The sequence below is a fragment of the Anas platyrhynchos genome, chromosome 17, assembly GCF_047663525.1.
Source record: "Anas platyrhynchos isolate ZD024472 breed Pekin duck chromosome 17, IASCAAS_PekinDuck_T2T, whole genome shotgun sequence".
Lineage (NCBI taxonomy): Eukaryota > Metazoa > Chordata > Aves > Anseriformes > Anatidae > Anas > Anas platyrhynchos.
The window spans coordinates 1,201,841-1,220,924 of NC_092603.1; the positions used below are offsets into that span (position 1 = coordinate 1,201,841).

The following is a 19,084-nucleotide window of genomic DNA, read 5'->3' on the forward strand; positions in this document are numbered from 1 at the left end:
TCGTAACCTCGAGGCGCTACATCGTGTATGGTCAAACTGGGGACTACTGCTCCAAGAGTGCAAGTTCCCTTCCAGTTCTCGGGCAAGACCTTACGGGCTGTATCATTGCATAGCCAATACCACCCTTTTCCTTCTGGAACTGGCCAGCTGGTTGAATTTGCCCAACTGCTAGTTGTACTAATATCAATTGTTTGATTACAAGATGTCTGATTTCCCACATAAGTAGTACCCGTATTTATACAATCCTGTTTTCCCATACCCTTAGGCGGGTTACACCTTTGTACACATACATAGTAAGATTCCAATGGCACGAAGCTACTAACTTCTAGTTCCAAAACTTCTTCATATTTTTGACCCCAAGATGTGTTTTCCCACAAATAAGTCCAAGGTAAGTTTGCAGGCAAGGGAATCCTGATTAACGATACACCCTTATTCCCATGCTGTGGCAGATGGGTGCATACCCAACAGTTTGTCTTATTAATTACTTGAGAAATTGTTTGTATCAGGGACAGGTGTAAGTTCTCATCCCAAACTGCCCACCCCGAATCTGAGAACCACACCCCTGCAATCATTAGGATCTGGAAAACCATAATTTTGTTGGTCCAATTGGAGTGGTGGTCCATATCCTCGCCACGGCCTTCTTCACCCTTGAATCGTGGATCCTAGCTGCTTGCTCCTTAATCTTAATGGTGGTGTGTGTTGTCAGTAATACCTGGTATGGTCCCGTCCACTTTCCTTCCATTTTTCCTCTAGGGGTTGTCCTGAAAAAGTCTTTATATATATAATCCCTGAGCTTAAAAGGGTGGATTGGTTGATCCAACCGTCTAGCCCAGGTCCTGAGAACAAATTTATGTACTTTATTTAATTCGTTCGATCCTCTCCACTAAATAGAAATGGATACGGCCTTCCATATAAGATTTCAAAGGCACTCAAATTCCCTTTTATTCTAGGTTTAACTCAAATTCTAAGTAATGCTAAAGGGAGGGATTGAGGTCATGACAAATTAGATTCTTGTCCGATTTTAGCTATTTGTTGTTTAATTAAATGTTTCATTTTTCTACCTGTCCACTTGCCTGCGGTCTATAAAGACTATGCAGTTGTCTTTAGAATATCTTTAGAATCTTACTTATCTGTTGTACCACTTGCACACAAAAATGTGAAACTCTATCAGAAGACATTGCTACTAGAATCCCAAAGCATGGTATTATTTCATTTAACAAGACTTTAACTACTTCTTCTTGCTTTGTTTGTTCGACAGGGAAAGGCTTCAGGCCTTCCTGAAATCATGTCAGTCAGAACCAGTAAATAACAATACCCCCCTTTTCTAGGGAGTTCTGAAAAATCAATTTGCCACAGTTGCCCCGAATAATTTCCTTTACTGATTATTCCAAATTTTATTCTATTCTTGGTATTGGGGTTATTGTGTAAGCAAATGCTACATTGTTGAGTTACTTGTTTTATTGTTGTATATAAATTTTGTTCCACTAATGTCTGACTCAGGCTCTTATGCAATGTGTCAGCTCCCCGATGTGTTTTATTGTGTTCTGTAAGAACTATGGGCCATATCAAATTAGAGGGTATTATTACACAGTTATCTTTTAAATATACTCATCTATCTGGTTTCATTTTACCTTTCAAATCTTCAATTAATTTTAAGTCTTCTTTTGTATAATTTGGCTTTTTGGTTCATATATATAGTTTGGATTTTACCGTCTGGTATTAAAGACAATGCCTTCACCTCAGTTATTTCAGCTGCCTGTTTAGCCTCCTGATCTGCCAATCGATTTCCAATTTCAAAATCAGAGTTTCCCTTTTGGTGTCCTTGACAATGCATCATAGCTACCTTTTCTGATTGTTTTACAGCCTGTAACAATTTTAAAATTTCTTCAGCATGTTTTCTTTTTGTTTTCCCTGAGCAGTCAGCAATCCACGTTCTTTCCATATCGCTCCATGAGCATGTACCACGCCGAATGCTTATTTAGAGTCTGTCCAAATATTTATTTTCCTTCCTGCTGCTAGTTCCAGTGCTCGCATAAGAGCAATTATCTCTGCTTTCTGGGTGGACGTCCCAGGGGGTAATGGTTTGGACTTGATTACCTGTTGAGTGGTTGTAATGGCGTACCCTGCCTTACGTTGTCCTTGTTTCACAAAGCTGCTCCCATCAGTATACCAAGAGTCGTCAGCATCTTCTAAAGATTCTTCCTTAAAATCGGGTTGATTAGAATACACAGTGTCCATTGTTTCTATACAATCACGGGTTATGGGTTCATCCAGAGTTCCACTAAGGAAAGAAGCTGGATTTATGATGTTAGTGACCACAGTTTCCACATCATCTTGTTCTACTAATATTGCTTGATATTTTAAAATCATCAATTCTTGTTTAAGTTGTTTAAAGACTTTTTGTGCTTCTCCAGTCCAGACTAACTTTGACTGGTTAATCGTTATCAAATCACATAGAGGCTTTACCAATAGTCCATAATTATAAATCCAAAGGCGACACCAACCTGTCATTCCTAAAAAGGTTTGTAGCTCCTTTACCGTTTGAGGTTCTGAGGTCCGGCAAATGACTTCCTTACGTTCAGTTCCTAGTTGTCGTTGTCCTCCTGAAATTTCAAATCCCAGATAGGTCACACTTTGTTGAGCCAGCTGGACTTTCTGTCAAGAGACTCGATATCCATTTAAACCCAGAAAATTAAGAAGACTTATAGTCCATTGAATGCAGCTCCCTTTAGTCTCGGTAGCTATTAAGAGATCATCTACCTATTGTAACAAAGCACCTTCAGTGTCCGGAGGCATCCAAGTTTTGAGTTCCCTTGCTAATTGGTTTCCAAAAGTAGTGGGGCTATTCTTGAATCCTTGAGGCAGTGCTGTCCACGTAAGCTGCGTCTTTCTGCCTGAATTGGGATTTTCCCATTCAAAGGCAAATAGGTTTTGGCTTTCTGTGGCTAAGGTTAGGCAGAAGAAGGCATCTTTTAAATCCAGTACGGTAAACCAGACTTGGCTATTCTTTAATTTAGTCAGCAAAGCATAAGGGTTTGCCACTACTGGATGTATATCCTCGGTGATTTTATTTATGGCCCTCAAATCCTGAACTAACCTATAGCTTTTTCATCTGCCTTTTTAATTGCCAATATGGGTGTATTGTATTCTGATTCGCATTCAATCAATAATCCGTACTGTAAAAATTTATCAATTATCTCTTTAATTCCTTTCCTATCTTTCATATTATAATATTATAATATTTCACAACCAAATGCCCGAAACTGGGGATATTTCCCCATATTTCAGCCTCCTTGGAGAGGCCTCAGGCCTCCGCCATTACAGGGCTGAAGACTACAACTCCCATCATCCCCTGCGCGCGGGACCCGGCTCCAGGCTGGGCGGGCGCAAGGCGCAAAGCGCAGTGGCGGGGGCGGGGCGTCCGCCATTTTGTGCACGTATGTGACCAATGGGGGCGATGGGGAGGGGGTTGGCTCTCGGCTCTTAAAGGGGGCACGGCCCCAGGGTGGGGCCCCCTCGCGTTACCGTGGGGAAGGGCCCGGCGGAGGGGGGTCGGGCGGCGGGGGGAGCGTCGTGAGCGTCGTGAGGCTTTCCTCGCCGAGCCACGGCGCTGCGTGCGGCCATCGGGTGCAAAGTTCGGGCATTGAAAGAAGGGAGCGAGCGAGAGGAGAACGAGGAAAAAAAAAAAATAAAAAATAAATAAAAATAAATAAAAATAAAAAAATAAATAAAATTAAAATAAATAAAATTAAAATAAAATTAAAAATAAATAAATAAATAAATAAAACACAGCACAAATGCAAAAAGAAAGGCGAGGGAGTGACGAAGAGGGTGGGAAAAGGGGCAAAGGAGCAAATAACGAAGTAAATAAATAAACTTTAAAGCAATGAAAGAAAAAAAGTTGGGAAGCCCGCCCTGGCTGGCTGCTCCTTTCCTTCCCGTTTCAGCCCCGAGCCGAGCGCTGCTCGCTCAGCTGGCCCCGAATTTCGCTGCTCGGAGGCGAACTTACCTTCTGAGTGTCTTCTCCGGTGTGGATTGTTGCAATAATGTGCGGAGATTAAATAAATCACAAAGGACAGCCCCCCCGTTACGTAAGCTGTTGCTTTTGCCCAATGCCTGGCCACGGCTACGCAGTCACATATAGGAAGTAAATAGTTAAATAAAAAACCCCGTTCATTTGAAACTGATTCAAAGATCGAAGCCGAAATTCCTTTAAGTGGTATATTCTTTATTGCAGCGCTGGATGCACGGGGGATCTCTCCACCTATCGTGCATACCCAAAGCGGAAAGCAGTCTTGAATTTATACAATCAATCTATCAATATTCTACAAGCGCCTATACATATTCCTTACCTATCCCCGCCTTCCCTCGCTTCTCATGCTAATTAGCCTTTTGGCACCTTACGCCTGCGTAGAGCCTCCCAAGAATTGTGGGCAGGGGTCTTTGGGACGTGGGCAGGGGTCTCTGGGAGGAAGACCCCGAGTCTTCCTCACAGTGTACTTTTCACCTTTGGTCAGGAATCTGCTGAATTGGCACGTTTCTTAATTGCGAGAGCTGGTTGTTGCCAATTCTTCCGTTTGTTGTATCTTTATAATGAATTCCTATGTCCAATTTTGAGATTTATAGTCCTTACATTTGTTTCTCTGTCCGTCTGCCGCTTCCTTATCATGAGTTCCAGTGTCTTGTTTCGAGATATACAGTCCATGTCTGGGGATTGTCCTTGCCTCCCCAATGCCTCCCCAATGCCTCCTTAATCAATCCCCCCTTTTCTTTTCCCATGCAAATTCTTTTGCATCAGATACTTTCATTATTTACAGTAACACAACAAAGCAGGCATCTAAACAGCATGCACACAAATATTCCTAACACTACTAATGTGATTAGAGCAATGAACACTTGTTTCAACCATTGGAAGCTGGGCAACCAGGAGGTTAACTTATTCCATATTTCACTAAAACTCCATGAAAGATCATCTTTACTGATCTCATGTAGGACCCTTGTCTGCTTCCATATTTCTTCCAGGTCGGTAGAGATCCTTCCACTCTGATCTACATACATACAACAACTTGTATTTATTACTGTACAGACTCCCCCTTAAGCAGCCAGTAACAAGTCTAGGGCCATCCGATTTTGTAATACTACCTGTGATAAACTAGATATCTCTTCTTGTTGAGCCTTTATAGCATCCAGAGTTTTGTTTTCTAACTTCTCTATAATTGCAGAAATATTAACTATCGCCTTTTCCAATTCACTCACTCCTAACCATGGGATAAACCATCGAACAAAACTATGAAAAGCGGTGTGTCTCTCTATCAATGGATTGTTAATTTTTCGTAACCTCGAGGCGCTACATCGTGTATGGTCAAACTGGGGACTACTGCTCCAAGAGTGCAAGTTCCCTTCCAGTTCTCGGGCAAGACCTTACGGGCTGTATCATTGCATAGCCAATACCACCCTTTTCCTTCTGGAACTGGCCAGCTGGTTGAATTTGCCCAACTGCTAGTTGTACTAATATCAATTGTTTGATTACAAGATGTCTGATTTCCCACATAAGTAGTACCCGTATTTATACAATCCTGTTTTCCCATACCCTTAGGCGGGTTACACCTTTGTACACATACATAGTAAGATTCCAATGGCACGAAGCTACTAACTTCTAGTTCCAAAACTTCTTCATATTTTTGACCCCAAGATGTGTTTTCCCACAAATAAGTCCAAGGTAAGTTTGCAGGCAAGGGAATCCTGATTAACGATACACCCTTATTCCCATGCTGTGGCAGATGGGTGCATACCCAACAGTTTGTCTTATTAATTACTTGAGAAATTGTTTGTATCAGGGACAGGTGTAAGTTCTCATCCCAAACTGCCCACCCCGAATCTGAGAACCACACCCCTGCAATCATTAGGATCTGGAAAACCATAATTTTGTTGGTCCAATTGGAGTGGTGGTCCATATCCTCGCCACGGCCTTCTTCACCCTTGAATCGTGGATCCTAGCTGCTTGCTCCTTAATCTTAATGGTGGTGTGTGTTGTCAGTAATACCTGGTATGGTCCCGTCCACTTTCCTTCCATTTTTCCTCTAGGGGTTGTCCTGAAAAAGTCTTTATATATATAATCCCTGAGCTTAAAAGGGTGGATTGGTTGATCCAACCGTCTAGCCCAGGTCCTGAGAACAAATTTATGTACTTTATTTAATTCGTTCGATCCTCTCCACTAAATAGAAATGGATACGGCCTTCCATATAAGATTTCAAAGGCACTCAAATTCCCTTTTATTCTAGGTTTAACTCAAATTCTAAGTAATGCTAAAGGGAGGGATTGAGGTCATGACAAATTAGATTCTTGTCCGATTTTAGCTATTTGTTGTTTAATTAAATGTTTCATTTTTCTACCTGTCCACTTGCCTGCGGTCTATAAAGACTATGCAGTTGTCTTTAGAATATCTTTAGAATCTTACTTATCTGTTGTACCACTTGCACACAAAAATGTGAAACTCTATCAGAAGACATTGCTACTAGAATCCCAAAGCATGGTATTATTTCATTTAACAAGACTTTAACTACTTCTTCTTGCTTTGTTTGTTCGACAGGGAAAGGCTTCAGGCCTTCCTGAAATCATGTCAGTCAGAACCAGTAAATAACAATACCCCCCTTTTCTAGGGAGTTCTGAAAAATCAATTTGCCACAGTTGCCCCGAATAATTTCCTTTACTGATTATTCCAAATTTTATTCTATTCTTGGTATTGGGGTTATTGTGTAAGCAAATGCTACATTGTTGAGTTACTTGTTTTATTGTTGTATATAAATTTTGTTCCACTAATGTCTGACTCAGGCTCTTATGCAATGTGTCAGCTCCCCGATGTGTTTTATTGTGTTCTGTAAGAACTATGGGCCATATCAAATTAGAGGGTATTATTACACAGTTATCTTTTAAATATACTCATCTATCTGGTTTCATTTTACCTTTCAAATCTTCAATTAATTTTAAGTCTTCTTTTGTATAATTTGGCTTTTTGGTTCATATATATAGTTTGGATTTTACCGTCTGGTATTAAAGACAATGCCTTCACCTCAGTTATTTCAGCTGCCTGTTTAGCCTCCTGATCTGCCAATCGATTTCCAATTTCAAAATCAGAGTTTCCCTTTTGGTGTCCTTGACAATGCATCATAGCTACCTTTTCTGATTGTTTTACAGCCTGTAACAATTTTAAAATTTCTTCAGCATGTTTTCTTTTTGTTTTCCCTGAGCAGTCAGCAATCCACGTTCTTTCCATATCGCTCCATGAGCATGTACCACGCCGAATGCTTATTTAGAGTCTGTCCAAATATTTATTTTCCTTCCTGCTGCTAGTTCCAGTGCTCGCATAAGAGCAATTATCTCTGCTTTCTGGGTGGACGTCCCAGGGGGTAATGGTTTGGACTTGATTACCTGTTGAGTGGTTGTAATGGCGTACCCTGCCTTACGTTGTCCTTGTTTCACAAAGCTGCTCCCATCAGTATACCAAGAGTCGTCAGCATCTTCTAAAGATTCTTCCTTAAAATCGGGTTGATTAGAATACACAGTGTCCATTGTTTCTATACAATCACGGGTTATGGGTTCATCCAGAGTTCCACTAAGGAAAGAAGCTGGATTTATGATGTTAGTGACCACAGTTTCCACATCATCTTGTTCTACTAATATTGCTTGATATTTTAAAATCATCAATTCTTGTTTAAGTTGTTTAAAGACTTTTTGTGCTTCTCCAGTCCAGACTAACTTTGACTGGTTAATCGTTATCAAATCACATAGAGGCTTTACCAATAGTCCATAATTATAAATCCAAAGGCGACACCAACCTGTCATTCCTAAAAAGGTTTGTAGCTCCTTTACCGTTTGAGGTTCTGAGGTCCGGCAAATGACTTCCTTACGTTCAGTTCCTAGTTGTCGTTGTCCTCCTGAAATTTCAAATCCCAGATAGGTCACACTTTGTTGAGCCAGCTGGACTTTCTGTCAAGAGACTCGATATCCATTTAAACCCAGAAAATTAAGAAGACTTATAGTCCATTGAATGCAGCTCCCTTTAGTCTCGGTAGCTATTAAGAGATCATCTACCTATTGTAACAAAGCACCTTCAGTGTCCGGAGGCATCCAAGTTTTGAGTTCCCTTGCTAATTGGTTTCCAAAAGTAGTGGGGCTATTCTTGAATCCTTGAGGTAGTGCTGTCCACATAAGCTGCGTCTTTCTGCCTGAATCGGGATTTTCCCATTCAAAGGCAAATAGGTTTTGGCTTTCTGTGGCTAAGGCTAGGCAGAAGAAGGCGTCTTTTAAATCCAGTACGGTAAACCAGACTTGACTATTCTTTAATTTAGTCAGCAAAGCATAAGGGTTTGCCACTACTGGATGTATATCCTCGGTGATTTTATTTATGGCCCTCAAATCCTGAACTAACCTATAGCTTTTTCATCTGCCTTTTTAATTGGCAATATGGGTGTATTGTATTCTGATTCGCATTCAATCAATAATCCGTACTGTAAAAATTTATCAATTATCTCTTTAATTCCTTTCCTATCTTTCATATTATAATATTATAATATTTCACAACCAAATGCCCGAAACTGGGGATATTTCCCCCTATTTCAGCCTCCTTTGAGAGGCCTCAGGCCTCCGCCATTACAGGGCCGAAGACTACAACTCCCATCATCCCCTGCGCGCGGGACCCGGCTCCAGGCCGGGCGGGCGCAAGGCGCAGGGCGCATGCGCAATGGCGGGGGCGGGGCGTCCGCCATTTTGTGCCGCTTCCTGAGCAGTGTGAGCGATGGGGGGGGGAGGGGGTGGCTCTCGGCTCTTAAAGGGGGCACGGCCTCAGGGTGGGGTCCGCTCGGGTTACGGTGGAGAAGGGCCCGGCGGAGCGCGCTGAGGGGAGGACGAGGAGGCTCCGGTGCGGGTCGCGGCGGCGGAGCGGAGCTTGGCCCCTTCTCCATCATGGCCCCGCCTTCCCCGCTGCGGGGCCCGCTTTAAGGAGCGGCGGCGGCGGGAGCGGGGTCGGGCGGCGGGGGGGGGGGGGGGGGAGCGTCGTGAGGGGGTGGGGGCGGGGCTAATTGATGAGGGGGCGGGGCTACGGAGATGAGGGGGCGGGGCCAAATGGGGCGGTGGGCGGGGCTAAGGGGAGTGGGCGTGGCCAATCAGGGCGAGGGCTGCGGTTGGGGGCGTGGCCATGAGAGGTGGGGGCGGGGCTTAGAGGGGTGTGGCCAGGAGGGGGCGGGGTTTAAGCAGCTCGGGGGGGGGGGCTCCTGGCCTTTGGGGTCTCCCCCTGAGACCCTGGCCCCAGCCCCCCCCCAGACCCCCCCATCACCCCCCCAGACCCCCCCTCACCCCCTTTATCCCCCTCCCAACCCCCCCCCTCACCCCCTTATCACCCCCAGACCCCCCCCAGACCCCTCCCTCACTCCCATATCACCCCCCCAGACTCCCCCCTCAACCCCTTATCACTCCCCCAGCCCCCCCTCACCCCGCCAGACCCTCCCTCACCCCCTCAGACCCCCCCCTTACCCCCCTCATCACCCCCCCAGTGACCCCCTCACCCCCCCCAGACCCCCTTATCACCCCCCCAGCCCCCTCCTCACCCCCCTTATCACCCCCCCTCACCCCCTCATCACCCCCCCAGACCCCCCCTCACCCCCTTATCATCCCCCTAGACCCCCCCTCACCTCCTTATCACCCCCTTATCACCCCCCCAGACTCCCCCCTCAACCCCTTATCACCCCACCAGACCCTCCCTCACCCCCTCAGACCCCCCCCTTACCCCCCTCATCACCCCCCCAGACCCCTCCTCACCCCCTTATCACCCCCTTATCACCCCCCAGACCCCCCCTCATCACCTCCCTAGACCCCCCCCTTACCCCCTCATCACCCCCCCAGACCCCTCATCACCCCCCTCACCCCCTCATCACCCCCTCAGACCCCCCCCTTTACCCCCCATCACCCCCCCAGACCACCCCCTTATCACCCCCACTCACCCCCCCTCACCTCCTTATCACCCCCTTATCACCCCCCCAGACTCCCCCCTCAACCCCTTATCACCCCCCCAGCCCCCCCTCACCCCACCAGACCCTCCCTCACCCCCTCAGACCCCCCCACTCACCCCCTTATCACCCCCTCAGACCCCCCCCCCACCCCCTCATCACCTCCCCAGACCCCCTTATCACCCCCCAGACCCCCCCATCACCCCCCCAGACCTCCCCTCATCACCCCCTTATCACCCCTCCTCACCCCCTCCTCACCCCCTCCTCACCCCCCCAGACCTCCCCTCACCCCCTCATCACCCCCCAGACCCCCCTCACCCCCTTATCACCCCCCCACACCCCTCCTCACCCCCTTATCACCCCCCCAGACCCCCCCACAACACCCCCCTTACCCCCTCCTCACCCCCTCCTCACCCCCTCCTCACCCCCTGAGACCCCTCTCACCCCCTCCTCACCCCTCAGACCCCGCCCCAGACCCCCTTATCACCCCCTTATCACCCCCTTATCACCCCCCCAGGACCCCCCCCCCCATGGATCCCGGCCGCCCGGGCCGCCAGCGGGCCCCCGATTGCGTCCGCCGGCAGAAACGCCGGGAGCTGGACGCCCGCCGCAGCAAGTGCCGCATCCGCCTGGGGGGCCACCTGGAGCAGTGGTGTCGCCTCAAGGAGCAGCTGGGCTTCTCCCTGCACTCCCAGCTGGCCAAATTCCTCCTCGACAGGTCCGTAGCCCAGAAAAACCCCCAAAATACCCCCCAAAAAAAACGTGGGTTCGGGCAACCTTCAGGTCGATCACGCTGCCTCCTCCTTCCGCAGGTACAGCTCCCAGGGTTGTGTTTTGAGCCCAGGTAGGTGCCTTTTTCCCCTTGGCTACCCCCCATCTACATTTTATTTTATATTTTTTCACCCAAAATGCGTTTATTGTGAAAATTTGCATTGCACGACACCCTTTCCTGGGAGGAGATGCTTGCGGCGGCGTGGGGATGGGGTCTCCATGGCGGTGACTCTTGCCCCATTGGTTTGTTGGGGATGTTGGTCCCCTCCCCCAGCTGCTTTTTTGGGGTCTTTGTGAGGTTTTGGGGTTGTGAAAGAAGGGAAGAAGCCAGCTGTGAGGGTGCTCGTGGGGTGGGGACACCAGGAGGTTGGAGGTGGGGAGGTGGCAGAAGGAGCCCTTTGACGTTGTCCCAACACCAAAAAATCTTCAATTGGCTTCGCAGAACCAAAAATCAACCCAAAAGGCGAATTTTTGGACCTGTTCATCACCGAATCGCTTTATTTTTCATACCCTAACCCAGGACCAAGCACCCCAGAACCCAGCCTTCTCCACGCCGATGCCTTGCAGCGCCTGGTCGCCCTCTCCCACGGCCACGGCCAGGAGTGCGGCTTCGTCCCCGACGTGAAGCCCCCAGCCTCGGGCAGCCCAGCCCAGCTGGTGTGGGAGTGCGTGGCCGGTCACAGCTTCTCCTGGGGCGTCCCCACCGTGGCCGATGGCCAACAGCCGTGGGGAGTCACCGAGGAAGATTTGGGGTCCAATTCCCCACTGGTCCCAAGGCGCCGGCGGTCGTTGCGGCGGGCAGGGCTCGTTGCCGAGCCCAAGATGGACGGATCCAGCCCCAAAAAGGATGGTGCTGAAGCAGAGGTGGCAGCTTGGTCACCCGCTGGTGATGGAAACCAGAGGGAGGAGGCGGGTGAAAGCAGTGATGGAGGTGAGGTTGGGTGGTGGTCCTCCTCGTCTTCAGCTGGGAGGAAGGTGGGCTCCCGTGCTCTGCTCTCATTTCACTGTTGGCCTCTTGTAGTCCAAATTAGAAGATTTTTGGGTGGTCCCAAGGCTCTGGTAGTCCAAAAGTAGAAGACGTTTGGGTGGTCCCAAGTCTCTGGTAGGCCAAAAGTAGATCTTTGGGTGGTCCAAAGGCTCTGGTAGTCCAAAAGTAGAAGACCTTTGGGTGGTCCCAAGTCTCTGGTAGTCTAAAATTAGATCTTGGGTGGTCCCAAGGCTCTGGTAGTCCAAAAGTAGAAGATCTTTGGGTGGTCCCAAGTCTCTTGTAGTCTAAAATGAGATCTTTGGGTGGTCCCAAGGCTCTGGTAGTCCAAATTAGAAGATCTTTGGGTGGTCCCAAGGCTCTGGTAGGCCAAAAGTAGATTTTTGGGTGGTCCCACGTCCCCGGTAGTCCAAAAGTAGAAGATCTTGCTGACCCCACGTAGGTAGAGCTCTCAGAAGTTTCTCCATTTAGCCAAGATCAAGGAGAAAACCTTCTTCTTTCCTGTCTTAGCTACTTCAGAAGAGGTTGAACTTTCCAGGAGAGGATTTTGGAGTGACTTGGCCAGCAGAAGGGCACAATCTGCTCTCCAACACCTGCAGGCTCCCCGGTCCTGCTGCCAAATCCACTCCTCCTTCTTCTGCATCTCCAAGACTTTGGGTGAAAGAGTCCTGCCTTACCTCACCACCACTCCTTTCATTTCCTCGCAGCTCCCCGAGGGCAGATGGAGGTGGCAACCACAGGACTGGACCATGAGAGGTGAGTGGTGGCCCTGTGGGGCTTTCCCCCGGCCCAAAACACCAAAAATTGGGGTTTCCTGAGCTGAAGCTTGCACCTGAACGCAGTCATCCTTGAGCTCTTTGCACCCATGGCATCTTCTGACAGCAACACCACCATTTAATGAAGTTTCTATAAAAAAATTACCGCTGGGACATAGCAGAGCTGATTTTGGCCATTGCATTTTGGCAGCACACCCATGTTGGAGGAGAAACCGGAGCAGGGCAGCGCGTCTCAGGAAGAAGAGGAGGAAGAGGAGGACGAGGACTTCGCCGAGGATGATGACCTTGCCTACACCGATGACCTGCGTGATGAGAACTACCACCCGTCTCTGGACAGGTGAAGAGTGCCTAGAGGCTGGTGGCCAACCGTGGCTCAACGGTGGCCAACGGGGCCCGACTGTGCCCCAACTGTGGTCAACGGGGCCCAGTGGTGGCCAAGAGCAGCCAACTGTGCCCCAACAGTGGCCAACGGGGCACAACCATGCCCCAACCATGGTCAACAGGGCTCAACGGTGGCCAAGAGCAGCCAACCGTGCCCCAACCATGGTCAACAGGGCCCAGTGGTGGCCAAGAGTGGCCAACCGTGCCCCAAATGTGGTCAATGGGGCCCAACCATGGTCAACAGGGCCCAATGGTGGCCAAGAGCAGCCAACCGTGCCCCAGTGGTGGCCAACGGGGCCCAACCATGGTCAACAGGGCCCAATGGTGGCCAAGAGTGGCCAACCATGCCACAAATGTGGTCAGCGGGGCCCAACCGTGCCCCAACAGTGGCCAACAGGGCCCAATGGTGGCCAAGAGCGGCCAACCGTGCCCCAACCATGGTCAACAAGGCCCAATGGTGGCCAAGAGCAGCCAACTGTGCCCCAAATGTGGTCAATGGGGCCCAACCGTGCCCCAACCATGGCCAACAGGGCCCAGTGGTGGCCAAGGGCACCCAATGGTGGCCAACCACCTAAACCATCTTGCCCATCCTGTGTCTCTCTTCTCCCCCAGCGACTCGGAGCTGCAGAGACGCCAAAGCCAGCCAAAATCCCGCAAGAAACCCGTGAAAGAGGAGCAGAGCCCAAGCGAGCCGAGCCCGATCGATTCCAGCCCAGCAGAGGAGAGGGGTGGGCGAGTCAGGTGAGCGGGGAAGACCACGGCGGTGGCTACTGAATGAGCATTTGGGGGCATCTTGGACACGCTGCTGCTTTCTGGGCTGAGAAACCACATGGAAAACTACCCAAAAGTTGTAAAAATGCGTGAAGTTCAAGGGAGAGGTCTGCGTGTTTGCAAAGGGAGGTGACAAAGTCACCTGGAATCAGGTTTTAGTCCTCGTTGGGGCAGAGCTGCTGGCACCTGGCCTCGTCTTGTGCTGAAGCTTGAGAGGAGGGATCTGGCTGCTGGTCTTGATGGGGGAGTCATTCATGGTGTCTCCTTTGTGGCCACGCACGTGTCTGCTGCCTTGGGTGCTTCAGCACCCAGCCTGGAGCTGGTCCCAAGCACGGGTGGCCACGGAGCAGAGATTTGGTGGCCTCCAGAAGGGTGAAACCACCTCCAGAAACACCAGAGGTGGTTTGGTTGGTCCGGTGGACCAGATGGCCCGTAGCGATGGCAGCACTCATCCAACCTCAAGCCTTGGTCGAAGGACGTCCTTCTCAGGACCACAAGTGTTGAATTTGCGAGCACTTTGAGGCTGAGTTATGGTTTAGCCACTCCTGCCCAGCCACGTGGGCTCAAAAATTCCCGTTTTCACTCAAAATGAGATGGGAGGGTGGAGTAGTTGCTCAGTTCCAGGCATCTTTTAAGCAGGAAGAGTCAATTCTGGCCGCCCCCGTGAGGGTTGGTCTTGATGCTTTGCCTCTCGGGTCTCACACACAAGGAGTCATCATCACCTTCCTGGATTTTCTTCCAATACAAGGGCATTTAAAAAAAAATGTAAAAAACACAACTTTTTACTTGGAGTTAGCTGGAGCGACCACTTATCTGCTCTTACCTTTGTGTGCCCTTGAGAGAAGACACCAAAACGCACCCCCCCAAACCTTAGCAGGTAAGTATTGCACGCTTCCACGAAGGTTTTTGTATTTATTTTTTTCACTTTGGCATGCTTTTACCACTTCGTTTCGCTTCTCAACGCCCTCCCTGTCTCTTGCAGGAGCTCAGGAGCCACCTAGGAGCTTGCTGGAAGAGAGGACGTGTTCCCAAAAAGTCGTTCCAGAAAGATAAATGAAATGGTAAATCTGGCACTTGCCTTTCTTTTCTCCTTTTTTGGGTTACACCAAGGGATGCCAGGCACTCAAATTCAATTTGTCAGGAAAGGTTTGGTTTCGCTGGTCTCTGTTGACACCAAAAATGAAGTAAGAGAGGGATTTTTTCACACCTCTGTGGTATTTGGGGGTTCTGCACGCTTCCCACTTGTCACCTTCACGTTCAAACCCCCAAAAACCTCAAGATGGACCCAAAAACCTCTTGGGATTTTCAGATGTGGCTGATAAAAGTGGCTATTAACTTGCTTGTGCAAAAAGCAGGGTGGGGGGGAAGCATTTAACACCCCTCCAAATTAAATTTGAGGTCAGTGTTGCGCTTTTGATGAGTTTGATTACAGTTGTCGTACTCGGACTTAGAAAATTTACTTTTTTTCCCCCAGTTTTGTAGCAGAAAGTGGAAGAATGGAGAAAAAAGACTGTTCTAAGAGGAAAAGATGGCTCATCCTGCACAGCCTCTTCTCGCTGCCCTACGGTAATGCCACCCTGAGCTGATAAAAAAACACTTTGAGAAGATTGTAGACAAAGATGCCCGGCCAAAAAACAAAAATTTTATTCAGATGCAGTCTGGCGTGGCCATCTATGAACAATCTCTCTGTCTTGCCCCATAAAAACATCCATTTTTTAAAAAAATCTCTCTCTGATTGCAGGATATCAGCCAGGAATAGCTGCTCTTTCCACAAAACCATGGATAAAGCTGAAAAAAAAAACATAGATGAAACCTGTTTTGATGGGAACGAGCACTCAGCGAGGTGGACACGAGGATGACGACGATCAGAGATGCACTAGGACACTTCCAAAAACCCTGTTAAAGACTTTTGTAATGAATAATAAAGATTTTTATTTCTCTTTACGGTGTCTGAAAGGTGCGTTTGTTAACCTCGTTGCCTGCTGCGAGGCGGGGGGAAGAAATATTTAAGTGGTTTTCTTTAGTTTTTAAGACTTTCTAATTTTGGAAGGGGAAGAGTTGGCCAAAGGATGGTTTGGTTGGCCAAAGGATGGTTTGGTTGTCCAAAGGATGGTTCGAACGCCGTGGTCTTTTTGGAAACCATCAACTTGTGGCTGCTTTCCAGCTCCTCGGCTCTAAATTGAGGCAAGGAGAGGGGATTTTGGGGACAGGAGCCTCGCTCAAGACCTTTTTTTTCCTCTTCCAGCTGCAAGCGGCGAACGCGGTCGTGCGACGAGGACGTGGCCCAGATCGGCCCCAAAAGGATCAGGTAGAGAGGGCTCCGGGAAGGGGAGGATGAAAAAGTGCAAGTCAGCCCTTTGGGGCATAAAACGTGGTGGGACATTTTTCTTGTCCCTCCTGCTGCGGTGGGAGGCTCCTATTTGGCTAATATTAAGCTTCTGGGGGATAAAAATGATGGGGGACGGAGGGGGATTCGCTCTTTTCTCAGCTCTCCTTGCTCACCCTGATAATTCCTCGCTCTTCCAGGAAGGCAGCGAAACGTGAAATCCTCCTCTGCGACTTCGAAGGCTGTGGCAAGATCTTCTCCAACCGCCAGTACCTGAACGTGAGGCCGGTGGTGGTGGGGAGGGAGGGACCCAAATCCCTTTTTTTTTGTGCACGGGAGGTTCAGCCGAGCGCCTTCATCCCTCCTGCTCCCTGCTTTGAGCCTCTCCTGTGGTCACTTTTGAGCCAGATTTTGTCTCCTGAGCTCCGTTTTTGACTATTCTGAGATGGATTTGGAGATCCCAAACTTTTTTAAAGTGGGAATTTTTGACTTTATGAACCAGCTGGAATTTATGAAATGGAATTTTTTCCACCAGCCTGCTCAGCCCAGGGGATTGCTCCCAGTCCCACCTTCTGCTTTGGACCAAAAAGATGAATATTGTAGTTGGAAGATGCCCCAGGGCTTGCTCCAAGTGCAGGTTCTTGGTGAGGGATTTTTGGGGTGGCGATCTTCATTCCTGTCTTTTTTTCCCCGTATTGCAGCACCACAAGAAGTACCAGCACGTCCACCAGAAGACCTTCACCTGCTCGGAGCCCAGCTGCGGCAAGTCCTTCAACTTCAAGAAGCACCTCAAGGAGCACGAGAAGCTGCACAGCGGTGAGCCAGCCGCCTCCATCCCTTATCAGACGCCTTTCCCGGGCTGCTCCCACCTCCTCGACCCTATTTCCATACCATTATTTCCTATTTTCTCCCTTTTTTGACCCGTTTACCTTCTAGACGACCACATCAGCTTGTTTTTTTTTTGTCCATCTCTCGTTCCTCTCCATTTCTGTGCTGGCAAAGCATCCCGGCTCCTAAAACACACCCCAAAATCATCATCTGGGTTCCTCTTCGAGGCTAAAACATTATTTTTTGGTGTTTTCCTCCTGCCTTGCAGACAAACGGGACTACATCTGCGAGTTCTGCGCCCGCTCCTTCCGCACCAGCAGCAACCTGATCATCCACCGGCGCATCCACACGGGGGAGAAACCCCTGCAGTGAGTTCCCATCCCATCCCTTAACGATTTGGGGTCACCTCGCTGGCATCATTGCTCCTCCACATCAATTTTCCTGCTCCACGTCAATTTTCCTGCTCCAGCAAACGGCACCTGGCTGCAAAATTCGGGGTGCAAGCACGGGGTTGATTGGAGGAAGCTCAAATTAAGCCATTTTTTGTAGGGTTTTTGGGGAGAGCAATGCGTTTCCTTCCCTCTAGGGTGTGCTGAAGCCACGCAGAGCCCTGAGGTTGCTCAGCTGATTAAAAAAAATTTGCAGATTAAGATGTGACAAAGCACAGATTTACGTGCCTCCCCCTTCTGCTTCCCTGCTTTATCCCCCTGTAGGATTTTTTCCCCTCTTACACCCCGTCCCGTTTCCTCCTAGGTGCGAGATCTGCGGCTTCACCTGCCGCCAGAAAGCCTCCCTCAACTGGCACATGAAGAAGCACGACGCCGACTCCTTCTACCAGTTCTCCTGCGACATCTGCGGCAAGAAATTCGAGAAGAGGGACAACGTCACCGCTCACAAGAGCAAAAGCCACCCCGAAACCCCCGGCGGACCCCCCCAAGCCGTGCCATCCGAGCCTCCCAGCCTCCTGGGGACTGGGATGGGGCAAACGGAGGCGCTGGGGGCATTTGGGGTAGAGCAGGAGGAGCCCCAAAGCGGGGAGGAGAGGGGAGAAGCGGAGAAAAGCGAGGGGCAGCCGCCTCCTGTCGCTGAATAAGGGCGGTTTTGGGGCAGAATTTGGGAGATGGTGGTGAGGTCGGGAGCAAAATTCGTCTCTGGACTCATCCAGCGGGGACCAAAACCCTCCTCGGAGGAGGGCAGGAGCTGAAAATGATGCTGGATCCTCCAGGAGGCACCGACCTCGCGTCCCAGTGCCAAAAAACAAGGAAAAAACAAGAAAAAACAAGAAAAAAAAAAAAAAAACACAAGAAAAAACAAGAAAAAACAAGAAAAATCAAGGGGCCAAACGAGGACGGGGTGGCAGGGGGGCTTCCCTGCTCCTCCAGGGAAGCAAAGACCCCCCCATCACCTCCTCGCACGAGATGGGGGCTCGTTCTTCCTATATTTTGCGGCAGGATCCTCAATAAAAGAGTCGTTTTGTAGAAAATTACTGATTTGGCACGAAAAGCAGACAGGGTTTTATTCCCAGACCCAAGGTCATCACGATTTAGGGTAAAAAAAGGGGTGGGCTGGGAAGCCAAAGGTCGCCGGAGGGGATCCAAACTGGATGGGTTTTTTTAACACTAATTAGGGGTAATGTTTTTGTAAGCCCTATTAAAAGTTGTTAATTGTAGGGCTTCAGGAAGCTCTCCCCTACCCAATTTATCCCACAGGGCTTGAAAGCTGCAGGTCTCTGTACCTTTTCTGTACTTTTTTCCCTCTTTTTCCCCCTAGCCCCGAAGTATTTGCAGAATTTATGTATCCTAGAAGACCCTCAGCCCAAGAAAATTGGGGGAAATAAGGAGTATTTAAGGATTTATGGTTTTTTTTTTGGCACATATTTATCTATTTTTGATGTGGAAAGGAGCTGCTGGAATGGGGCTGGTTGTAGAAATTCAGCCAGGGCCCCCAAAAAAACAACAGAAATCTTCCAGGAACTTCCTTTTTTTTGGGGTTTCAGGATCCATCCTACAGCGATGAGACGCTCCCCGGGGGCTCGATGAAATATTTTAAGCAGCCAGACCCAAATCTGTCAGAATCAGGGCTCACTTTGGCCTCTGTTCTCCCATGGGGGGGATGCTGAGCCCCACGCAGCCCCGTGGCAGGGTTCTTCCAGTCCCACAGCAGCAAAAACCCAGCTTGAGACCCCCAAAAAAGCCCCCCCCTTTAAAATTTACCCTTTTGGGCAATAATGTTGAATATTTAACTC

The 19,084-nt window shown here is 49.1% G+C and overlaps 1 protein-coding gene across 2 annotated transcripts; it reads left to right on the plus strand.

The window, feature by feature from the left end:
• Nucleotides 1-8,710: 8,710 nt before the first annotated feature.
• ZNF692 (zinc finger protein 692) lies at nt 8,711-18,322 on the plus strand. 2 transcript variants are annotated; one of them, XM_072024840.1, is made up of 12 exons: nt 8,711-8,787; nt 10,519-10,719; nt 10,814-10,845; nt 11,293-11,703; nt 12,465-12,513; nt 12,724-12,870; nt 13,527-13,655; nt 15,931-15,993; nt 16,212-16,290; nt 16,713-16,827; nt 17,108-17,207; nt 17,593-18,322. In XM_072024840.1, exons 2-12 carry the CDS (start codon nt 10,532-10,534, stop codon nt 17,930-17,932), a joined length of 1,653 nt encoding a protein of 550 aa, XP_071880941.1. In that variant the 5' UTR covers nt 8,711-8,787; nt 10,519-10,531; the 3' UTR covers nt 17,933-18,322. The 2 variants fall into 2 exon arrangements, with proteins under 2 accessions (XP_071880941.1, XP_071880940.1); XM_072024839.1 differs by lacking the exon at nt 8,711-8,787 and adding an exon at nt 8,794-8,917.
• The last annotated feature ends 762 nt before the right edge of the window (nt 18,323-19,084 follow it).